This window comes from Oncorhynchus nerka, linkage group LG1 (genome assembly GCF_034236695.1).
Source record: "Oncorhynchus nerka isolate Pitt River linkage group LG1, Oner_Uvic_2.0, whole genome shotgun sequence".
Taxonomy (NCBI): domain Eukaryota; kingdom Metazoa; phylum Chordata; class Actinopteri; order Salmoniformes; family Salmonidae; genus Oncorhynchus; species Oncorhynchus nerka.
Genome location: NC_088396.1, coordinates 47,060,079 through 47,083,948, shown reverse-complemented (window position 1 = coordinate 47,083,948; position 23,870 = coordinate 47,060,079). Strand labels below are relative to the sequence as shown.

The window sequence follows — 23,870 nt, the reverse complement described above, 5'->3', positions numbered from 1 at the left end:
CAGACAGTGGAAGGTGCGCTCCTTGGTGTGACACGGTTGAAGGTGACGGGCAGGCCAGACAGTGGAAGGTGCGTGGTGTGAGTACTGGGGCACATATGGCTCTGTCTTCAGTATTGCATCTCCGTACCTACACGTGGGTTTGCGGTAAAAACAGATGTTTTAGTGACATCTTGTCAACAGAATTGCACTCTTATACAATGTACACCGATGACATCACTACACCCACAGCCATACAGTGCAAATGTACACTGATGACATCACTACACCCACAGCTTTACAGGGCTTTCGGAAAGTATTCTGACCCCTTGATTTTTTACACATTTTGTTATGTTATTCTAAAATAGATTAAATAGTTTTTCCCCTTGTCAATCTACACATAATAAGCCATAATGACAAAGCAAAAAGTTATTATTTTTTATTTTTTAAATGTTGCGCATTTTAAAACACTGAAACACTCACAAGAAATTAACAATGAAATGTCACATTTACATAAGTATTCAGATCCTTTACTCAGTAATTTGTTGAAGCACCTTTGGCAGCAATTATAGCCTTGAGTCTTTTTGGGTATGACTCTTGTCACGACTTCCACCGAAGTCGGCTCCTCTCCTTGTTCAGGCGGTGTTCGGTGTTCGGCGGTCGACGTCACCAGCTTTCTAGCCATCGCCGCTCCATTTTTCATTTATCCATTTGTTTTGTCTTGTTCCCTGCACACCTGGTTTTCATTCCCCAATCAATCTACATGTAAGATTGTTTGTGTTATGTGTGTTTTGTTGACGCGCCAGACTGGCTTGTTTTTTCCGTGTTATTTTTTCACGGAGATGTTTATTGTTAAACATAATTCTTGTGACTCTTTTGCCCATTTTGCACTTTTTCCTAAATAAAGTGTGCGCCTGTTCACAAATCTCTGCTTTCCTGCACCTGACTTTGCTACCAGTACGCACACATCTGACAACACTAGAAGCTTGGCACACTTTCTCTGTAGATCCTCTCAAGCTCTGTCAAGTTAGGTATTTTCAGGCCTCTCCAGAGATGTTCGATCGGGTTCAAGTCTGGACTCTGGCTGGGCCACTCAGTGACATTCAGAGACTTGTCCCGAAGCCAATCCTGTGTTGTCTTGGTTGTGTGCTTAGGCTCGTTGTCCTGTTGGAAGGTGAACCTTCGCCCCAGTCTGAGTTCCAGAGTACTCTGGAGCAGGTTTTCATCAAGGATCGCTCTGTTCTTTGCTCCGTTCATCTTTCACTCGATCCTGACTAGTATCCCAGTTGCTGCCGCTGAAAAACATCCCCACAGCATGATGTGGCCACCACCATGCTTAACCGTAGGGATGGTGCCAGGTTTCCTCCAGACGTGACCCTTGGCATTCAGGCCAAAGAGTTTAATCTTGTTTTCATCAGACCGGAGAATCTTGTTTCTCATGGTCTGAGTCCTTTAGGTGCCTTTTGGCAAACTCCAAGCGGGCTGTCAAGTGCCTTTTACTGAGGAGTGGCTTCTGTCTGGCCACTCTACCATAACAACCTGATTGGTGGAGTGTTGCAGAGATGTTTGTCCTTCTAGAAAGTTCTCCCATCTCCACAGAGGAACTCTAAAGCTCTGTCAGAGTGACCTTCGGGTTCTTGTTCACCTCCAAGGCCCTTCTCCTCCGATTGCTCAGCTTGGCCGGGCGGCCAGCTCTTGGAAGAGTCTTGGTGATTCCAAACTTCTTCCATTTAAGAATGATGGAGGCCACTGTGTTTTTGGGGACCTTCAATGTAGCAGTAATTTTTTGCAGTTGTGTAAAGTACTCACAGCAAGTAAAAAATACTTTAATGTAGTACTTAAGTAGTTTTTGGGGGGTATCTGTACTCTCCTTTACTCTTTATATTTTTACTTCACCTCATTCTTAAGGAAAATAATGTACTTTTTACTCCATACATTTTACCTGACATCCAAAAGTTCTCGTTACATTTTGATTGCTTAGCAGGACAGGAACATGGTCCTATTCATGCACTTATCAAGACAACACAGGGTCATCCCTTCTCCGTCTGATCTGGCAGTCTCACTAAACACAAATGCATATTTTGTGAATATTGTGTGCCCAGGGCATACATTTTAAAAACAAGAAAATGGTGCCACCTGCTTTGCTTAATAGAAGGAATTTAAAATGATTTATACTTTTACTTTTGATACTTAAGTATATTTTAGCAGTTACATTCACTTTTGATACTTAGGTATATTTAGAACCAAATACTTTGAGTTTTACTGAAGTAGTATTTTACTTGGTGACTTTTACTTGAGTAACTTTCTATTAGGGTATCTATACTTTTACTCAAGTATGACAATTGAGTACTTTTTCCACCACAGCTTTTTTGGTACCCTTCCCCAGATCTGTGCCTCGACACATCCTGTCTCTGAGCTCTACGGACAATTCCTTCAACCTCATGTCTTGGTTTTTGCTCTGACATGCACTGTCAACTGTGGGACTTTATATACACAGGTGTGTTCCTTTCTAAATCATGTCCAATCAATTGAATTTGAAAATAAAAGAGAGCCGCACACTCTAGGAGCTCAGATGCAAAAATTTAATTACCAACATTTCGACAGCCAAGCTCGTCTTCAGCTACACTGATGAAGACGAGCTTGGTTGTCGAAACGTAGGTAATTCGATTGTTGCATCTGAGCTCCTAGAGTGTGGTTGTCGAAACGTGGGTAATTAGATTGTTGCATCTGAGCTCCTAGAGTGTGGTTGTCGAAACGTGGGTAATTAGATTGTTGCATCTGAGCTCCTAGAGTGTGGTTGTCGAAACGTGGGTAATTAGATTGTTGAGCTCCTAGAGTTTGCGGCTCTCTTTTATTCTCACGTTTTTACTCCGCTAGCCAGCACCTCGCCTAAATAGGTGTGCGTTTCTTTTTCTTCTTGTTCAATCAATTGAATTTACCACAGGTGGACTCCAATCAAGTTGCAGAAACATCTCAAGGATGATCAAGGATGATCAATGGAAACAGGATGCACCTGAGATAATTTAAGTCTCATATCAAAGGGGGGTGAATACTTATGTAAATAGGCTATTTCCGTTTAGTTTTTTTAAATACATTTTAAAAATCTGTTTTTACACTTTGTCATTATGGGGTAACGCAGGCTGTAACGTAACAAAATATGGTAAAAATGAAGGGGTCTGAATACCTTCCTCATATGTATTCTGAACAAAAATAGCAACACAACATATAAAGTGTTGGTCCCATGTTTCATGAGCTGAAATAGAAGATCCCAGAATGTTCCATACGCACAAAAAGCGTGTTTTTCTCAAATTTTGTTCAAATTTGTTTACATCTGTCAGTGAGCATTTTTCCTTTGCCAAGATAATCAATCAGGTGTGGCATATCAATAAACTGCTTAAACAGCATGGTCATTACACAGGTACACCTTGTACTGGGGACAATAAAGAAAAATGTGCAGTTTTGTCACACAACACAATGCCGCCGATGTCTCAAATTTTGAGGGAGCCTGCAATTGGCCTGCTGACTGCAGGAATGTCCACCAGAGCTGTTGCCAGAAAATGTTATGTTAATTCACCTTCCATAAGCCGCCTCCAACATCGTTTTTAGAGAATTTGGTAGTATGCCCAACCGGCCTCACAACCGCAGACCACGTGTAACCACGCCAGCCCAGGACCTCCACATCTGGCTTCTTCACCTGCGGGACCAGCCACCCGGACAGCTGATGAAACTGAGGAGTATTTCTGTCTGTAATAAAGCCCTTTTGTGTGGCAAATCTCATTCAGATTGGCAGGGGCTGGCTCCTGTGGGTAGGCCTATGCCCTCCCAAGCCCATCCATGGCTGCGCCTCTGCCCAATCATGTGAAATCCATTGATTAGGGCCTAATTAATATATTGTAATTGAATGATTTCCTTATATGAAATTGTAACTCAGTAAAATTGTTGAAATTGTTGCATGTTGTGTATATATTTTTGTTTAGTATACAACCTATGTACTTGAAAGACAGTAACACATTCCTTCAAAGGATGAACGCTCTATTGCAAATACACTTCCAATAACTTTAACTCTTAAAAGCTTTACCTATGATTCCTCTGCTTACTCAGTTCTGAACCCTTTCCCAATGATTATCTCCATCCTAATGGTCAACATCTCCATGATAGCAATCTTAGTTCATGTGACATACTTTACAAATAGAGTTGGCTATCCTATTAGGATTTCCTGCTAGCTCAGCCCTGGGAGGTGAGTGATTAATCACAGTGATGCAATAAACCATGCCTGTGTAATAGACTGCTGAGGCTGCAGGACAGCATGCACCTCTAGCCAGAGCCGTCGACATCATACTGGCAAAAATATGGTACAAATAAAACTCTACCGGTCCAAATGCATATTTCCCGGGCTCTGACTGTGACTATGGCCCAGCTCTAACTGTGACTTTGGCCCAGCTGTAACTGTGACTTTGGCCCAGCTGTAACTGTGACTTTGGCCCAGCTGAAATTGTGACTTTGGCCCAGTTCTATCTGTGACTTTGGCCCAGCTCTAACTGTGACTATGGCCCAGCTCTAACTGTGACTATGGCCCAGTTCTAACTGTGACTATGGCCCAGCTCTAACTGTGACTATGGCCCAGTTCTAACTGTGACTGTGGCCCAGTTCTAACTGTGACTATGGCCCAGCTCTAACTGTGACTATGGCCCAGCTCTAACTGTGACTATGGCCCAGCTCTAACTGTGACTATGGCCCAGTGCCCCCCAACAGTTGAAGAATGAACATTGACTTCAATGATGAAACTTTCAACACCTTAAACAGTCTGTTAAATCTACTTGTTACTAGTATTTTAAAAAGCAGCATTACAGCAGTAGTACCACAGCATTACAGCAGCATTACAGTGGTCCCCCATTTGTACCTGCTTAGCCACCTGGAAAGTCTCTCTGAATATTCTATTTAAAGCCAGACATAAAAAAGCACTGACCATCTCTATCATTTCTATTCTAATAAAGGACATGATTTTGCCTAGTGCTACTTATTGCTTCCCCTGGATGTATCTGAAGAGGGATGTGTAAATGGAGACACCCTGATAAACATGGCCCAGGCCAGGAAAGAACCTGCTAAACATGCCTAGAAAAAACTCTGCTAAACATTGCCCAGGCCAGTTGAGACCCTGCTAAACATGACCAGGAGAGACCCTGCTAAACATGGCCTAGGCCAGGAAAGAACCTGCTTAACATGGCCCAGGCCAGGAGAGACCCTGCTAAACATGGCAAGGAGAGACCCTGCTAGACATGGCACAGGCCAAGAGAGACCCTGTTAAACAAGGCCCAGAACCGAACCTGATAAACATGGCCCATGAGAAACCCTGCTAAACATGACCAAGGGGGCTGCAGTACCTGAGCTGACTTAACTGACTGTCAAACTTTACTGTAAGAGAAATTACTATATAAATGTTTTCTACCCTGGGTATACGCTATTCCCAGAGTAGTGCATGCAATATACATAATGTAGCTAGGGCTGTGGCGGTCATGACATTTTGTTAGCCGGTGATTGGCAAGCAAATAACTGCTGCTCTCACCGTAATTGACCATTAATTAACATAAACTTGTTTAGCATTTACGGGCTACCACACATAGCCTACAAGCCACCGATGCAGACCTACCACCTGAGAATACTCAGCCTGGATTCAAATAAATAAATGTAGAACTGCAATTGCATTTATCTCTTCTGGCAATGTTATGAGGCTTCGGGCAGAATGGTAATACTAATGGAAAATCTGTCAGTGATTTTCACTCTTTATCCTTAATGAGCACCTGAAAACTGTCCCTGCTGGGCAGAAGGTGAGCTAACTAGCCATCTAATTTAGCTTGGGTTGTACGTGTAACTGCCAAAATAAAGGAAACATCTACAGTGGCTTGCGAAAGTATTCACCCCAATTGGCATTTTACCTATTTTGTTGCCTTACAACCTGGAATTAAAATAGATTTTATAGGGGTTCGTATCATTTGATTTACACAACATGCCTACCACTTTGAAGGTACAAAATCTTATTGTGAAACAAACCAGAAATAAGACAAAAAAAACAGAAAACTTGAGCGTGCATAACTATTCACCCCCCCCTCCAAGTCAATAGTTTGTTGAGCCATCTGTCACAGCAATTACAGCTGCAAGTATCTTGGGGTATGTCTCTATAAGCTTGGCACATCTAGCAATTGGGATTTTTTCCCATTCTTCAAGGCAAAACTTCTCCAGCTCCTTCAAGTTGGTTGGGTTCTGCTGGTGTACAACAATATTTAATTAAGTCATACCACAGATTCTCAATTGGATTGAGGTTTAGGCCAAGACATTCAAACGTTTCCCCTTAAACCACTCATGTGTTGCTCTAGCAGTATGCTTAGGGTCATTGTCCTGCTGGAAGGTGATCCTCCGTCCCAGTCTCAAATCTCTGGAAGACTGAAACAGGTTTCCCTCAAGAATTTCCATGTATTTAGAGCCATCCATCACTCCTTCAATTCTGACCAGTTTCCCAGTCCCTGCCGATGTAAAACACAGTATTCAAGGTGTGATGAGAGGTGCTCGGTTGCGCCAGACATAGCGTTTTCCTTGATGGCCAAAAAGCTACATTTTAGTCTCATCTGACCAATGTACAATCTTCCATATGTTTGGGGAGTCTCCCACATGCCTTTTGGCAAACACCAAATGTGTTTGCTTATTTGGCTTTTTTCTGGCCACTCTTCCGTAAAGCCCAGCTCTGTTGAGTGTACGGATGAAAGTGGTCCTATGGACAGATACTCCAATCACCGCTGTGCAGCCTCTTCAGGGTTATCTTTGGTCTCTTTGTTGCCTCTCTGATTAATGCCCTCCTTGCCTGGTCTGTGAGTTTTGGTGGGCGGCCCTCTCTTGGTAGGTTTGTTGTGGTGCCATATTCTTTCCATTTTTTTATAATGGATTTAATGGTGCTTCATGGGATGTTCAATGTTTCAGATATTTTTTATAACTCAACCCTGATCTGTACTTCTCCACAACTTTGTCCCTGACCTGTTTGGAGAGCTCCTTGGTCTTCATGGTGCCGCTTGCTTGGTGGTGCCCCTTGCTTAGTGGTGTTGCAGACTCTGGGACCTTTCAGAACTGGTGTATATATATACTGAGATGTGACATATCATGTGACACTTAGATTGCACACAGGTGGACTTTTTTAACTAATTATGTGACTTCTGAAGGTAATTGGTTGCACCAGATATTATTTAGTGGCTTCATCGCATAGGGGGTGAATACATATACACGCACCACTTTTCTGTATTTTATTTATTCACATTTTTTTTAACAAGTTTTTGGGGGATTTCACTTCACTAATTTAGACTATTTTGTGTATGTCCATTAAATGAAATCCAAATTCAAATCAATTGAAATACCAGGTTGTAGTGCAAACAAAATAGGAAAAACGCCAAGGGGGATGAATACTTTTGCAAAGCACTGTAGATACGTGTCTTAATAGGGGGTTGGGCCAACACGAGCCGCCAGATCAGCTTTAATGTGCCTTAGCGTAGATTCTATAAGTATCTGGAACTCTACTGAAGGGATGCGACACCATTCTTCCACAAGAAATTCCATATTTTGATGTTTTGTTGATGGTGGTGGAAAACACTGTCTAAGCCGCAGCTCCAGAATCTCCCATAAGTGTTCAATTGTGTTGAAATCTGGTGACTGACACACACACACACACACACACACACACACACACACACACACACACACACACACACACACACACACACACACACACACACACACACACACACCCTTTAAACCCCTTTGCTCTTTTGTCACTGAGATCTCTGCTTCTACTGTAGCCATGGTAGTGCAAATGCATTAGGTCCATGTGTTCCAATAATTTCCCATGGGACGTACTGTAGACTGAGCTGTTTCCACTGGACAATACTGACATCTCCTGGCTGCTGCTGCTCCTTCATTTTTCTATTGAACAAGTCACTTCCAGAGAGTGTTAATTTATATTGACATTACTGACCACTTTAATAAAACCGCTCTCTGCTTCATCTATTCTCCCCTGCTTCAGGAGTAGATTCCCTTTCCAAAGTCTGACTTGTTGGAAGAGTGAGATGACTGAGAGATGAGATAAGTGTGTGTTTTTTTCTACTCTACACAGACATTCATTTATTAACAGTATTTCAGTAACAGTTGTTTATTTACTGTAGTTTAGGGCAGCGCACAATTGGCCCAGCATCGTCCAGGTTAGGTTTTGGCCAGGGTAGGCGGTCATTATAAATAATAATTTGTTCTTAAAACTGACTTGCCTAGTTAAATAAATAAAAAAATGTAATTATTAACAGTAGTTTTTTAACAGTAGTTTGTTGTTTCTATAAGTATATGGTGCACTCACCGGAGTCTGGTTTGAGTTTAATTACTTTGCGATGGACTCACCGATATGAAGTGTTGTTTGAGTTCAATGACATTGCTCAGGCCATGTAGTTCTTTGAGTCTCCATCTGAGGATGATCCAACACAAGCAATGGCAAAACAAAACAAGAAATATGCTGAACAAAAATATCTGACCACTTCGTTGGACCACTTCTGTATTGAGCATGTCACTGGTACTTCATGTTTGAGTTTTTGCTTATAAGCATGAATCAGGAGGATAGAGTTACACTTAGATTTGGCAAATGGATGTTGAAAGATTACTCTGTATCTGTTTCTGTGTGTGGAGTAAGGGTGATGTAAAGTTTTCTCCCCTCAGGTGACTTGCACAGGTGACAAGCCGGTAGAAATGACTTAAGACGGATTTCACTTTCCCTATATTAAAATCACTGTCCACTAGGAGTGTCGCCTCTGGGTGAGCGTTTGCTTGTTTATTTATGGCCCTGTACAGCTCATTGAGTGTGGTCTTAGTGCCAGCATAATTTTGTGTTGGTAAATAGACAGCTACGAAAAAATATAGATGGTAAATAGTATTGTCTAAAGCTTATCATGAGGTATTCTAACTGATGCAAGCAGAAACTCAAGACCACCTTAATATTAGAGATTGTGCACCAACTGCTGTTAACAAAGAGACACAAACCTCCCCCTTCAGCTACCTAACGCTGCGGTTCTGTCTTGCCGATGCATAGAAAAACCAGCTAGATGTACACTACCGTTCAAAAGTTTGGGGTCACTTAGAAATCTCCTTGTTTTTGAAAGAAAAGCTCATTTCTTGTCCTTTAAAATAACATCATATTGATCAGAAATACCGTGTAGACATTGTTAATTGTTGTAAATGACTATTGTAGCTGGAAACTGCAGATTTTTTATGGAATATCTACATAGGTGTACAGAGGCCCATTATCAGCAACCATCACTCATGCGTTCCAATGGCAAGTTAGCTAATCCAAGTTTATCATTTTAAAAGGCTAATTGATCATTAGAAAAACCTTTTGCAATTATGTTAGTACAGCTGTCAACAAGTGTAGACCTTACTGTGAAATGCTTCTTTACAAGCCTTTAACCAACAGTTCAAGAAGAGTTAAGAAAATATTAAAAAGTAATCAAAAGTAACACAATAAGTAACAATAACGAGGCTATAAACAGGGGGTACCGGTACCGAGTCAATGTGCAGGGGTACAGGTTAGTCGAGGTTATTTGTGCATGTAGGTAAGGGTGAAATGACTATGAATAGATAATAAATAGCGAGTAGCAGCAGTGTACAAAACAAATGAAGCGGGGGGAGGGGTTCAATGTAAATAGTTCGGTGGCCATTTAATGAATTGTTCAGCAGTCTTATGGCTTGGGGGTGAAAGCTGTTAAGGAGCCTTTTGGTCCTAGACCTGGCGCTTGCCATGCGGTAACAGAGAAAATACTCTATGACTTGGGTGACTGACAATTTTTGGGGGCTTTCCTCTGACAACACCTATTATATAGGCCCTGGATGGCAGGAAGCTTGGCCCCAGTGATGCACTGAGCTGTACGCACTGCCCTCTGTAGCGCCGTACAGGTCAGGTCAGATGCCAAGCAGTTGCCATACCAGGCTGTGATGCAACTGGTCAGGATGCTCTCAATTAACTTTTTGAGGATCTGGGGACCCATGCCAAATCCTTTCAGTCTCCCGAGGGGGACAATGTGTGGCATGCCCTATTCAGCACTGTCTTGGTGTGTTTGGACCATGATAGTTTGAACTTAAAACTCTCGACCCGCTCCACTACAGCCCCGTCAATGTTAATGGGGCCAGTTCGGGCCCAGCCTTTTCCTATAGTCCAAGATCAGCTCCTTTGTCTTGCTCACATCTTGGCATTATCTCAACCAGCTCATGAGATAGTCATCTGGAATGCATTTCAATTAACAGGTGTGCCTTGTTAAAAGTACATTTGTGGAATTTCTTTCCTTCTTAAAAATGCATTTGAGCCAATCAGACTTGTTGTGACAAGGTAGGGTTGGTATACAGAAGAATACTGAGTCCGTATTATGGTAAGAACATCTCAAATAAGCTAAGAGAAACGACATTCCATCATTACTTTAAGACATGAAGGTCAGTCAATGCGGAACATTTCAAGAACTTTGAACGTTTCTTCAAGTGCAGTCGCAAACTTCATCAAGCGCTATGATGAAACTGTTCCTCATGAGGACCGCCACAAGAAAAGAAGATTCAGAGTTACCTCTGCTGCAGAGGATACGTTCATTAGAGTTACCAGTCTCAGAAATCATCAATAAACTGCACCTCAGATTGCAGCCCAAAAAAATGCTTCACAGAGTTCAACAGACAAATCTCAACATCAAATCAAATCAAGTCAGATGTCCTTGGTCACATACACATATTTAGCTGATGTTGTTGTGGGTGTAGCAACATATTTGTGTTCCTAGCTCTAACAGTGCATCACACACAAATCTAAAAGTAAAATAATGGAATAAAGAAATATAAAATATTAGGACGAGCAATGTCGGTGTTGACTAAAATACAGTAGAATAGAATACAGTATATACATATGGAATTTGTAAAGTAGTATGTAAACATTATTAAAGTGACTAGTGTTCCATTATTAAAGTGACATGTCTATGTAAAGTTGAAGTTGGAACTTTACAAACACTTAGGTTGGAGTCATTAAAACTTGATTTTCAACCACTCCACAAATTTCATGTTAACAAATTATAGTTTTGGCAAGTAGGTTAGGACATCTACTTTGTGCATGACTCAAGTAACTTTACCAACAATTATTTACAAACAGAGTATTTCACTTATAATTTACTGCATCACAATTCCAGTGGGTCAGAAGTTGACATACACTAAGTTGACTGTGCTGTTTAAAAACAGCTTGTAAAATTCCAGAAAATGATGTCATGGCTTTAGAAGCTTCTGATAGGCTAATTGACATAATTTGAGTCAATTGGAGGTGTACCTGTGGATGTATTTCAAGGCCTACCTTCAAACTCAGTGCTTGACATCATGGGAAAATCAAAAGAAATCAGCCAAGACCTCGTAAAAAATTGTAGACCTCCACTAGTCTGGTTCATCCTTGGGAGTAATTTCCAAACGCCTGAACGTACCACATTCGTCTGTACAAACAATAGAACGCAAGTATAAACACCATGGGACCACGCAGCCATCATAACGCTCAGGAAGGAGACGCGTTCTGTCTCCTAGAGATTAATGTACTTTGGTCAGAAAAGTGCAAATCAATCCCAGAACAACAGCAAAGGACCTTGTGAAGATGCTGTTGGAAACAGGTACAAAAGTATCTATATCCACAGGAAAACGAGTCCTATATCGACATAACCTGAAAGGCCAATCAGCAAGGAAGAAGCCACTGCTCCAAAACCGCCATAAAATTGCCAGACTATGGTTTGCAACTGCACATGGGGACAGATCGTACTTTTTGGAGAAATGTCCGCTGGTCTGATGAAACAAAAATAGAACTGTTTGGCCATAATGACCATCGTTATGTTTGGAGGAAAAAGGGAGAGGCTTGCAAGCCGAAGAACACCATCCCAACCATGAAGCACGGGGATGGCAGCATCATGTTGTGGGGGTGCTTTGATGTAAGAGGGACTGGTGCACTTCACAAAATAGATGGCGTCATGGGGAAGGAGAATTATGTGAATATATTGAAGCAACGTCTCAAGACATCAGTCAGGATGATAAATCTTGGGCGCAAATGGGTCCTCCAAATGGACAATGACCCCAAGCATACTTCCAAAATTGTGGAAAATGGCTTCAGGACAACAAAGTCAAGGTATTGGAGTGACAATCACAAAGCCCTGACCTCAATCCCATAGAAAATTTGTGGGCAGAACTGAAAAAGCGTGTGCGAGCAAGGAGGCCTACAAACCTGACTCAGTTACACCAGCTCTGTCAGAACAATTGGGCCAAAATTCACACAACTTATTGTGGGAAGCTTGTGGAAGGCTGCCTGAAGACTATCCAAAATGTTTGACCCAAGTTAAACAATTTAAAGGCAATGCTACCAAATACGAATAGAGTGCATGTAAACTTCTGACCCACTGGGAATGTGATGAAAGAAATACAATCTGAAATAAATCATTCTCTCTACTATTATGCTGGCATTTCACATTCTTAAAATAAAGTGGTGATCCTAAGACAGGGAATTTTTAATAGCATTCAATGTCAGGAATTGTGAAAACCTTCCGACTTCAACTGTATATAGGGCAGCAGGCTCTAATGTGCAGAGTTGAGTTACGGGTTGGTAGCTGGCAAGTGATGGCTGTTTAACAGTCTGATGACTTTGAGATAGAAGCTGTTTTTCACCACTCCACCAGGTTCCTCACCTCCTTCCTGTAGGCTATCTTGTCATTGTTGATAATCAAGCCGACCACTGTAGTGTCATCCTCAAACTTGATGATTGTATTGGAGGTGTGCATGGTCACTCGGTCATGGGTGAACAGGGAGTACAGGAGAGGGCTGAGAACACACATTTTGTGGCCCTTGTGTTGAGGATCTGTGAAGTGGAGGTGTTGTTTTCTACCTTCACCACCTGGGGGCTGCCCATCAGGAAGTCCAGGACCCAGTTGGACAGGGCAGGGTTCAGACCCAGGGCCCCGAGCTTGATGAGGAGCTCGGATGGTAATATGGTGTTGAAGGCTGAGCTATAGACAATGAACAGCATTCTTACATAGGTATTCCTCTTGTCCAGATGGGATAGGGCAATGTGCAGTGTGATGACAATTGTATCGTCTGTGGATCTTTTCGGGCTGTAAGGAAATTGAAGTGGTTCGAGGGTGTCAGGTAAGGTAGAGTTGAGTTGATATGATCCTTAACTAGCCTCTCAAAGCACTTCATGATGACAGAAGTGAGTGCTATGGGGCGATAGTCATTTAGTTCAGTTACCTTTGCTTTCTTGGGTACAGTAACAATGGTGGACATTTTGAAGCAAGTGGGGATAGCAGACTGGGATAGGGAGAGATTTAATATGTCTGTAAACATTCCAGCCAGCTGGTCTGCGCATGCTCTGAGGACGCTCCTCTGGGCCCGAAGCCTTGTATTACTCACTTTGGTCACGGAGAACGAGAGCCCACATTCCTTGGTAGTTGGCTGCATCAATGGCACTGTGGTATCCTCAAAGCGGGCAAAGAAGTTGTTTAGCTTGTCCGGGAGCAAGACGTCGGTGTCGGCGACATGACCTTTGTAATCCGTGATTGTCTGTATACCCTGCCACATACATCTCGTGTCTGAGCCATTGAATTGCGACTCCACTTAGTCTCTGTACTGACGTTTTACCTGTTTGATTGCCTTACTGAGGTAAAAACAAAACAATCTTGAAGCACGGATTCCAATTGGTCGTTGAATAGACCTTAGCACGAGTACTTCCTGGGTTACTTTCTGTTCAGGGGAAACTCCGTGAATCAGGCATTCATGGTCGAATTGCTGCAAAGAAACAACTACTAAAGGACACCAATAAGAAGGAGATACTTGCTTGGGCCAAGAAACACGAGCAATGGACATTAGACCGGTGGAAATCTGTCCTTTGGTCTTTGTGAGACGCAGAGTAGGTGAATGGATCTCCGCATGTGTGGTTCCCACCATGAAGCATGGAGGAGGAGGTGTGATGGTGTGGCGGTGCTTTGCTGGTGACACTGTCTGTAATGTATTTAGAATTCAAGGCAGACTTGACCAGCATGGCTTCAACAGCATTCTGCAGCAATACACCATCCCATCTGGTTTGTGCTTAGTGGGACTATAATTTATTTTTCAACAGGACAATGACCCCAAACACACCTCTGGGTTGTGTAAGGGCTATTTGACCAAGGAGAGTGATTGAGTGTTGCATCAGATTACCTGGCCTCCACAATCACCTGACCTCATCCCAATTGAGATGGTTGGACCACAGTGTGAAGGAAAAGCAGCCAGCAAGTGCTCAGCATATGTGGGAAATCCTTCAAGACTGTTGGAAAAGCCTTCCAGGTGACTACCTCATTAAGTCTGTTGAGAGAATGCCAAGAGTGTGCAAAGCTGTCATCAAGGCAAAATGTGGCTACTTTGAAGAATCTCAAATTTAAGATATATTTTGATTTGTTTCACACATTTTTGGTTGCTACATGATTCCATATGTGTTATTTCATAGTTTGGATTTTATCCTTTCTATTATTCTTCACTATTAATTAAAGAAAAAGCCCTTGAATGAGTAGGTGTGGCCCAACTTATGACTGGTACTGTATATTTTATGGACGATGCACCATGCTTCCTATATTTGGCACACCAGTTGTGGGTCACTCTGATTGGACCATTTGTTGAATCCCCCCCCCCCCAGAGTCGAGCCATGGCAGCAGAGAAGTAAGCAGCAGCTGCGTGTCATTCAATGAGGGCCAGAGGTGGGTAAAGTGCACAACTGTAGCTCAGTCACAGTTCTATTTCATTGTGAATTAAAGTCTATATCACAAATTCAATATTTGCCTCTGCTGTACCCTAAACTGATGATGATTGATTAAAGTTAATCGATTGATATGGGGGTGCATTGGAAATCAAGTATGAGGTTAGGTAGTATTTAGGTTAGGTAGGGTTTCATGACTAAAAACATGATCATTTGTTTGTGATCTTTTATTCACAAATAAAATGCAGGACAATACAAAGCTAACAATGGATAAAAAAAATGTAAGTACACAATTGTCAAACTTATAAGCTATGGAGCTATTATTAAATTGCAACTTCACTAACCATTCATTCACAGTCCCTCACAGTTTAAGGCTTTACACAGCAATATGGAGAGAATACAGAATAGCTTATTATGTCAAACTGTAGGCTACTTGAGCAGGTCACACATACACGTTCAAACTGGAGAGTGTCTTGCTACTGCTCCCACTTCTCCTAGTCTCACTGCTGACTCTGCTGGTCTTGGACTCCCTGCTCTCTCCCCCCTCTGTGAGTGCTGTTGACACCGGTCTGTACGTCTGTTTAGCTGGAGGTGCCATGTCGGCGTCAGGGAGCTTGTAGACAGGCATCTGTTTATTCTTTGAGCTGTGAAAGGTTGGATTGGAGATCGAATCATCGTTAGATTCCCTTTACAGTGCCTTGCGAAAGTATTCGGGCCCCTTGAACTTTGCGACCTTTTGCCACATTTCAGGCTTCAAACATAAAGATATAAAACTGTATTTTTTTGTAAAGAATCAACAACAAGTGGGACACAATCATGAAGTGGAACAACATTTATTGGATATTTCAAACTTTTTTAACAAATCAAAAACTGAAAATTATTCAGCCCCTTTACTTTCAGTGCAGCAAACTCTCTCCAGAAGTTCAGTGAGGATCTCTGAATGATCCAATGTTGACCTAAATGACTAATGATGATAAATACAATCCACCTGTGTGTAATCAAGTCTCCGTATAAATGCACCTGCACTGTGATAGTCTCAGAGGTCCATTAAAAGCGCAGAGAGCATCATGAAGAACAAGGAACACACCAGGCAGGTCCGAGATACTGTTGTGAAGAAGGTTAAAGCCGGATTGGGATACAAAAAGATTTCCCAAGCTTTAAACATCCCAAGGAGCACTGTGCAAGCGATAATATTGAAATGGAAGGAGTATCAGACCACTGCAAATCTACCAAGACCTGGCCGTCCCTCTAAACTTTCAGCTCATACAAGGAGAAGACTGATCAGAGATGCAGCCAAGAGGCCCATGATCACTCTGGATGAACTGCAGAGATCTACAGCTGAGGTAGGAGACTCTGTCCATAGGACAACAATCAGTCGTATATTGCACAAATCTGGCCTTTATGGAAGAGTGGCAAGAAGAAAGCCATTTCTTAAAGATATCCATAAAAAGTGTTGTTTAAGGTTTGCCACAAGCCACCTGGGAGACACACCAAACATGTGGAAGAAGGTGCTCTGGTCAGATGAAACCAAAATTGAACTTTTTGGCAACAATGCAAAACGTTATGTTTGTCGTAAAAGCAACACAGCTCATCACCCTGAACACACCATCCCCACTGTCAAACATGGTGGTGGCAGCATCATGGTTTGGGCCTGCTTTTCTTCAGCAGGGACAGGGAAGATGGTTAAAATTGATGGGAAGATGGATGGAGCCAAATACAGGACCATTCTGGAAGAAAACCTGATGGAGTCTGCAAAAGACCTGAGACTGGGACGGAGATTTGTCTTCCAACAAGACAATTATCCAAAACATAAAGCAAAATCTACAATGGAATGGTTCAAAAATAAACATATCCAGGTGTTAGAATGGCCAAGTCAAAGTCCAGACCTGAATCCAATCGAGAATCTGTGGAAAGAACTGAAAAATGCTGTTCACAAATGCTCTCCATCCAACCTCACTGAGCTCGAGCTGTTTTGCAAGGAGGAATGGGAAAAAATTTCAGTCTCTCGATGTGCAAAACTGATAGAGACATACCCCAAGCGACTTACAGCTGTAATCGCAGCAAAAGGTGGCGCTACAAAGTATTAACTTAAGGGGGCTGAATAATTTTGCACGCCCATTTTTTCAGTTTTTGATTTGTTAACCTGTTGCTTCTACCCGGGACGCTTGCGTCCCAACTAGAGCTCTGGAAATGCAAATGCGCTACGCTAAATGCTAATAGTATTAGTTAAAACTCAAAAGTTCATTAAAATACACATGCAGGGTATCGAATTAAAGCTACACTCGTTGTGAATCCTGGCAACGAGTCAGATTTTTAAAATGCTTTTCGGCGAAAGCATGAGAAGCTATTATCTGATAGCATGCAACACCCCAAAAGACCCACAGGGGACGTAAACAAAATAATTAGCATTTCGGCGTTACACAAACCGCACAATAAAATAGAAAACATTCATTACCTTTCACCATCTTCTTTGTTGGCACTCCTAGATGTCCCATAAACACTATTTGGGTCTTTATTTCGATTAAATCGGTCCATATAAAGCCTAGATATCGTTATATGTAGACTGTGTGATAAACGAAAAAAACATCGTTTCAAAACGTAACGTCATTTTTTAAAATTCAAAAAGTCGACGATAAACTTTCACAAAACACTTCGAAATACGTTTGTAATGCAACTTTAGGTATTAGTAAACGTTAATAAGCGATAAAATTCATCAGGAGGCGATGTAAAGATCATTAGCTGTCCGTCTGGAAAAATGTCCGGCTAGAAACTCAACGAAAATATCCGGTCCTAGACCGGATTAGATACGGTGTCCTGTATGTGTTTGACCAAGAAAAAACTCAAAGGGAAATGACAAGACTCTAGACACCCTGTGGAAGCTGTAGGTACTGCAACCTCAGTCAATTAATTGTGGTTCACGTTTATCAATGGGTTCAAGTAGCGCATGGATATATTTTCCCCATTTTCAGTGATCAGTTTTTCCTGTGCTTTTCGATGTAAATGCCGTTCTGGTAAAGCCACAGCAGTGATTTAACCAGTTTTTAAACGTCTGAGTGTTTTCTATCCACACAGACTAAGCAAATGCATATACTATATTCCTGGCATGAGTAGCAGGGTGCTGAAATGTTGCGCGATTTTTAACAGAATGTTCAAAAAAGTAGAGGGTCGACTGAAGAGGTTAAAAAAGTTTGAAATATCCAATAAATGTTGTTCCACTTCATGATTGTGTCCCACTTGTTGTTGATTCTTCACAAAAAATACAGTTTTATATCTTTATGTTTGAAGCCTGAAATGTGGCAAAAGGTCGCAAAGTTCAAGGGGGCCGAATACTTTCGCAAGGCACTGTATTATGTACATTAATTGAAATCTAGAGCGTGTGATTTCTTATATGAAATGCATAGAAAAAAACACACCTTGATTGACATGCTTCCTTCCCAGCAAAGACACTGCAAATGAGGCCTCCAATGACCAGTAGGGTGGAGCCTCCCCAGCCAATGTACACAGCTACTCCGATTTCAAATCTGTCAAAATGAGACATGAAGTTGTCCCATGCATTTTCACTGTAAACACCTTACCATCCCTTATACCATAAGAATTGTGAAATATTTTCATATATTACTGAATACAAAATCTAAACCCCTTTTTAAGCATTTTATCTACATTAGAATTGATAAATGTTACTCACTTTTGTGCCCTGAAATTGGGATCCTGAAATTCCGCTCTTATTTTGTTTCCATAATAAGAGAATGCAATCATGGAACACAACCCTGGAACAAGACAACTCGACTGTTAGACTTCACCCAGGAATCCAACAATCAGAATAACCACATGAACATCAAGAAAAATACAAATGTTTACCAGACACAAGATAGTTCATCCCTCCAGCAAAAGTCACTCTTGCGTTTGCAACCTCAGATCCTCCTATCTTAGTGCACTTCATTCCGACTAGGACCAGAATGGCCCCGAAGAATCCCAAAATAATAGAGATGATGATCAGAGCCCGGCACATATGGATATCCCCTGTCCAGGAGGAGGAGGAAGGAGGTCATGGTTTGGTCATGATAGTTTAAATTCACTTCTGCACAATACCTCATCCATTGTTCCACAGCCTTATGGTACCTTGGTACAGTTTCCTCTTGTCTCTCGAAGAACCTACTGCAGGTGTTTTATTATTTTGACATGCTGTTATAATTTTAAAAAAGACTCCTTTACCCACTTGAATTCTTCACTTACAGTTGAGTCCGAACATCGATGGGATACCCTTGCAATCGGATACTCCAGTTGAATCAGAAACGCAATCCTTCCAGAGGTTGGAGAAGTAGTTTGAACTGGTCAGAACGATGCTTTCCACCTCAGACCAGGTCCATATCTCAGTGGGCATTGTAGAGCAGACCAGGATCCATCCACTCACACAGACCACAAAGCAGCCAATCTCCATGTACATTACTACTGTCCTGTAATTCATGGCTGCCTCTGTGTGTGCAAAGATAACAGACAGGAGGGAGGAAAGGCGGCAGTAGAGCTGTTGCCTGCTCCTGTCAGAACCCAATTGGGGGAGAAATGTGAGCTAGTGTGGAGAAAGACGGCTCACATTCTACCTCCACCAACCCCCGCCCCTTCGCCACCGGCGAGTCTGTCTTTGTGTATATCATCACACCTACATGCTCCACACTGATGGAAGAAGATGCAAGGTGTTTGCTGACCCATGCCATGTTTGTTATTGGTATAATATCCAGGATCCTACCACCATAAAGTTAGTTTCGTTTATGCCTAAAAACACAGGTTGTGTTCATGTTATCGTCATGATTTTCCATAGAGGTTTCAAGAGCCTGTACTGTATGTTTTACAAAATAGTAAGGTGACCGCAATCTCTGCAATAATGACTCCATTCTTGCTATTGCATATTGAAAGGCTTATTTACATGAATTTATCAAAATCATATACAATTTCAAACACTACATACAAAGATCACCTTTTTTTCAACCTTAATAACTAATCAAGTCAGTTACAAACAAATTCTTATTTACAATGCTGCCCTATGGGACTCCCGTTCACGGTCTGGTGTGATACAGCCTGGAATCGAACCAGGGTCTGTAGTGAAACATCTAGCACTGAAATACAGTGCCTTGGACAGCTGCGCCACTCGGGAGCCCCTTCTTATGTCTTGCTAGCATAGAAACTCATTATTTTCTGGGTGCATCAACCATACAGACATAAAACAGTATGTGGGAAGTTTGTAAAGGAAAACTCAGACATCAAAGCAATATACATTGAACTGAAAAGACAATATCAAAGTATGTACCTGGAAGAAAAACTATGTTCATCATTTTCCATAATAGACTTCACTCCAATGGTATATGTGAACGACTGCCTTTATTTGGTCTTATTAGGAAAATTTGAAATTATGTATTTGTACATTGGATATAAGCAGAGACATAGAGCTACAAAATGGTATATCATACACTACATTTGAGGAATAATGGGAAATAAATTATGCTTTGAAAGTTGATAAACTTGTAAACTCACTTTTGAGAAAATGGCCTTTGAAAGTTGTGCTACCTACTGGAGAGCCCTTCTTTGTCTTCACCCATTCAGCATCATTCACACCTTCTTAAGCTTTAGCCCCACCCATCTCTTTAAGGGTTGATCGGAGCGTTCTGTACTAACAACAGCAGTCAAGCACCCCAGCTAACTGCTAGCTATTTCCAAACACAGCTCACTGACCATTTTACTCGCCCTAGTGGGGCTGGTTAAGCTGTTATCCAGAGCGTTGGTGACTGCAACTGTGCTTCTGGCAACAATTTATGTTTTATTGGCAACGTTTACTGACACCAGCCATATTCAATGGGTGTTGAGCGTTGTAAATGTGTCAGTTATTCTGCGCTCTGGCACACTCAGACGAGAGTGCTCTGAAATAGGAGTAGATAGCCAGAGCAAATTCACCAGCTATATCTATCAACGGTTTTCAGTCACATTCTACACTGCTCCAAAAAATTAGGTGATATTCTCCTCAATGCCATTGGATGAACCCTGGAACATATTCCAGTCTGTGCTAGCAAAACAGTCCTGTAGCATAGCATCCGCATCATCTGACCACTTCCGTATTGAGTGAGTCACTGGTCCTCTCTGCTTTAGTTTTTGCTTGTAAGCCGGAATCAGGAGTATAGAATTATGGTCAGATTTGCCAAATGGAGGGCGAGGTAGAGCTTTGTATGCATCTCTGTGTGTGGAGTAAAGCTGGTCTAGAGTTATTTTTCCTCTGGTTGCACATGGGACATGCTGGTAAAAATGTTTACACTGTGTAACCCTAAGCTTTAGTGTCTATCTCAATGCACGGAAAATATCTTCCACGCCAGTCACCAAACGCTTTTGCGAATGGGAGGAAAAATTAAGGACAATGTTTAAGTTTAATTCAAAAAGAGAAAAGCTGTGAAATGGAGAGTTGAAAATAAAGATAAGGAATGGCCAGGAAAACAGTGTTTAAAAAGATTTATTATAGTGGTAAAAGAGGATGATAGCAGTGAATACTATGTGTGATGATTATGAAGTGTGAGGCGCTATACAAATTCAGGACTGGGACATCAAATAGGCCTATGACACTTCAAGGGAACTGTAGCCTACTGTTCAGATGGGTTGAATGGAAACTGAAATCTGGAATCTGAATGTAGGTCTATAACCTCTCACATAGCCTTAATATTAACTCCTGCTGAATTAAGCATTTCTTGCAGTAAAATGATACACCAAATGTATTTGTTGCAGATAAGGACCGTCTGTAGAGGTGTTATCTTTATCAGCATCATAAAAGCTGATAGTATTTCAACCACATAAAATATGCATCCAAGTCACACTGTTATCTTATCAGAAACATTTTGGGTCATTTTCTATTTCCTTAAAACCGGTTAAACTCATGTCATTTGGATATTTTGAATATAAAATCTTTCTTTAACTCTGGGATAGGCGCCAGTGGGACACCTGTCGACAACTTCCGGTGAAATTGGAGGGCGCTCAATTCAAATAAATAATCATACAAATGATGGATATTAAACATCTAGGTATATAGAAGTGTCTTATATCGGTTAAAAGCTTAAAGTCTTGTTAATCTAACTGCATTGTCCGATTTACAATAGGCTTTACGGCGAAAGCATGCCATGCGATTGTTTGAGGACGGCGCCCCACATCAAAATATTTTTCAACCAGCACAGGCTTCGTAAAATGACAAATAGCAATTCAATATTCACTTACTTTTTGAAAATCTTCCTCTGATTTGCAATCCCAAGGGTCCCAGCTACAACATGCATGGTCGTTTTGTTAGATAAAATCCTTCTTTATATCCCAAAAAGTCAGTTTTGTTGGTGCCATCGATTTGAGTAATCCACTCGTTCAATATGCAGAGAAAGGAATCCGAAAAGCTACCGCTAAACTTTGTTAAAACAAGTCCAAATACGTTTCTATTTAATCCTCAGGTACTCTAAAATGTAATTAAACTATAATATTTCATACAGAAAGAAGTATGTTCAATAAAAAAATGTCCTGACCTTAGTTCCTTTTTTATGTCTCTGTTTTAGTTTGGTCAGGGCGTGAATTGGGGTGGGCATTCTATGTTGTGTATTCTAGGTTTGTATTTCTGTGTTTGGCCTGGTATGGTTCCCAATCAGAGGCAGCTGTCGATCGTTGTCTCTGATTGAGAACCATACATAGGCAGCTTGTTTTCCCATTATGGGTTATGGGTAGTTGTTTTCCAACTCTGACTCCCAGTACCAAAACTGAAAATCCTTCCTCATTTGGGAAGAAACAAGCCTGAAACCTTGAACATAGACTGTTGACATCTAATGGGAAGCCATAGGATTTGCAATCTGGAGCTGGAATTGCATAGGACCCATAGCTTTCCATTGAAAGAGCATGGGCTCTCAAAAAAAACTAATTCCGGTTAGTTTTTCTTTGGATTTTCTCCTACCATATCAATTGTGTTATAGTCTCATACATTATTTTAACATTTCTACAAACTTCAAAGTGTTTTCTATCCAACTGTACCAAGTATATGCATATCCTGGCTTCTGGGCCTGAGTAACAGGCAGTTTACTTTGGGCATGTCAGTCAGACAGGAAGTGGAGAAAAATAGACCCTAGCTTGAAGAAGTGTTAAAAAAATAAGTACAAATTCCCTGGTCCCCAAAAGTCTTTGCTCTGTGAAAGAAGCAGAGATGACAAGGAACTTTACCGGTGTCATATAGATTGAAGCATTTATTTCATTCTATCGATTCATTAAATTATTCTGCCGAGAAAGGGTTTATTTAGTCCTCTAGGGCAACATATAATGACTGAAGCTGCATGTATCTAATTACAGACAAGTTGACAAACAAAATGTAGGAAATTCTCAGCAGAAACATCTAAATTAGGCAAAAAACTAAAAACCCTGAACCCTCTTCAAACAAATAATTTGGCCATCGCTGACTGTAGCCTGCAGCACATTTTCTATGTTTGCGGTATAGGGTCGGGTGCGGGCCTTTCATATATATCTGGGGAGGTTGCAGCTGAGTTATTAATAATTGCAGGTGGGTGCGGGTGAACAAACAGATCACCCACGCACCACTAGTGTGCTAACCCACCACACTGCTCCTATAGGAGCTCAGGACACTGCTGCAGGATGTCTATGCTTGTTGTGATATCAGGTCTCTCTGGACTGGATGACATGATGTGTATAGAGGAGAGTGTCGATGTGGGCTCTGTGTTGAAACCATGGTGGAATCTGTTTACTGTAAACTGTAATGAGCATGGCTCCAACAACACTGACAGCTTTGAGTCGTGCCTGTTTAATCAGTTTATTTAATTATATAACATTCCGAAACAACAATTATTATAGAATGTCTATATTTAGTGTAAGAAATGTACTAAATTGTATGAGTGACATAATTTTAAATTTTTGTAAATTTTTGTACACTCATATCCAAAGCGAATCAAACACACAATGACCACATAATAACAATAATAATAATAATGATTATTATTATTATTACCTTTCCTTTTTACGAGAGGATTCATTCAAACAAGCAAAAAAACACATGATTTTGTTAAATAAAAATGAAATGATTCTCTGAAATAGGCACCCG

General features: G+C 41.3%; 1 protein-coding gene across 1 annotated transcript; it reads right to left on the bottom strand.

Annotated features, from left to right (window-relative positions):
* Positions 1-14,973: 14,973 nt before the first annotated feature.
* On the bottom strand, positions 14,974-19,345 carry LOC115131334 (claudin-10-like). Its single transcript, XM_029662967.2, has 5 exons — positions 18,998-19,345; positions 18,623-18,784; positions 18,450-18,531; positions 18,178-18,285; positions 14,974-15,408 (listed from the first exon to the last, which is right to left on the bottom strand). Exons 1-5 carry the CDS (start codon positions 19,227-19,229, stop codon positions 15,207-15,209), a joined length of 786 nt encoding a protein of 261 aa, XP_029518827.1. The 5' UTR covers positions 19,230-19,345; the 3' UTR covers positions 14,974-15,206.
* Between the last annotated feature and the right edge of the window lie 4,525 nt (positions 19,346-23,870).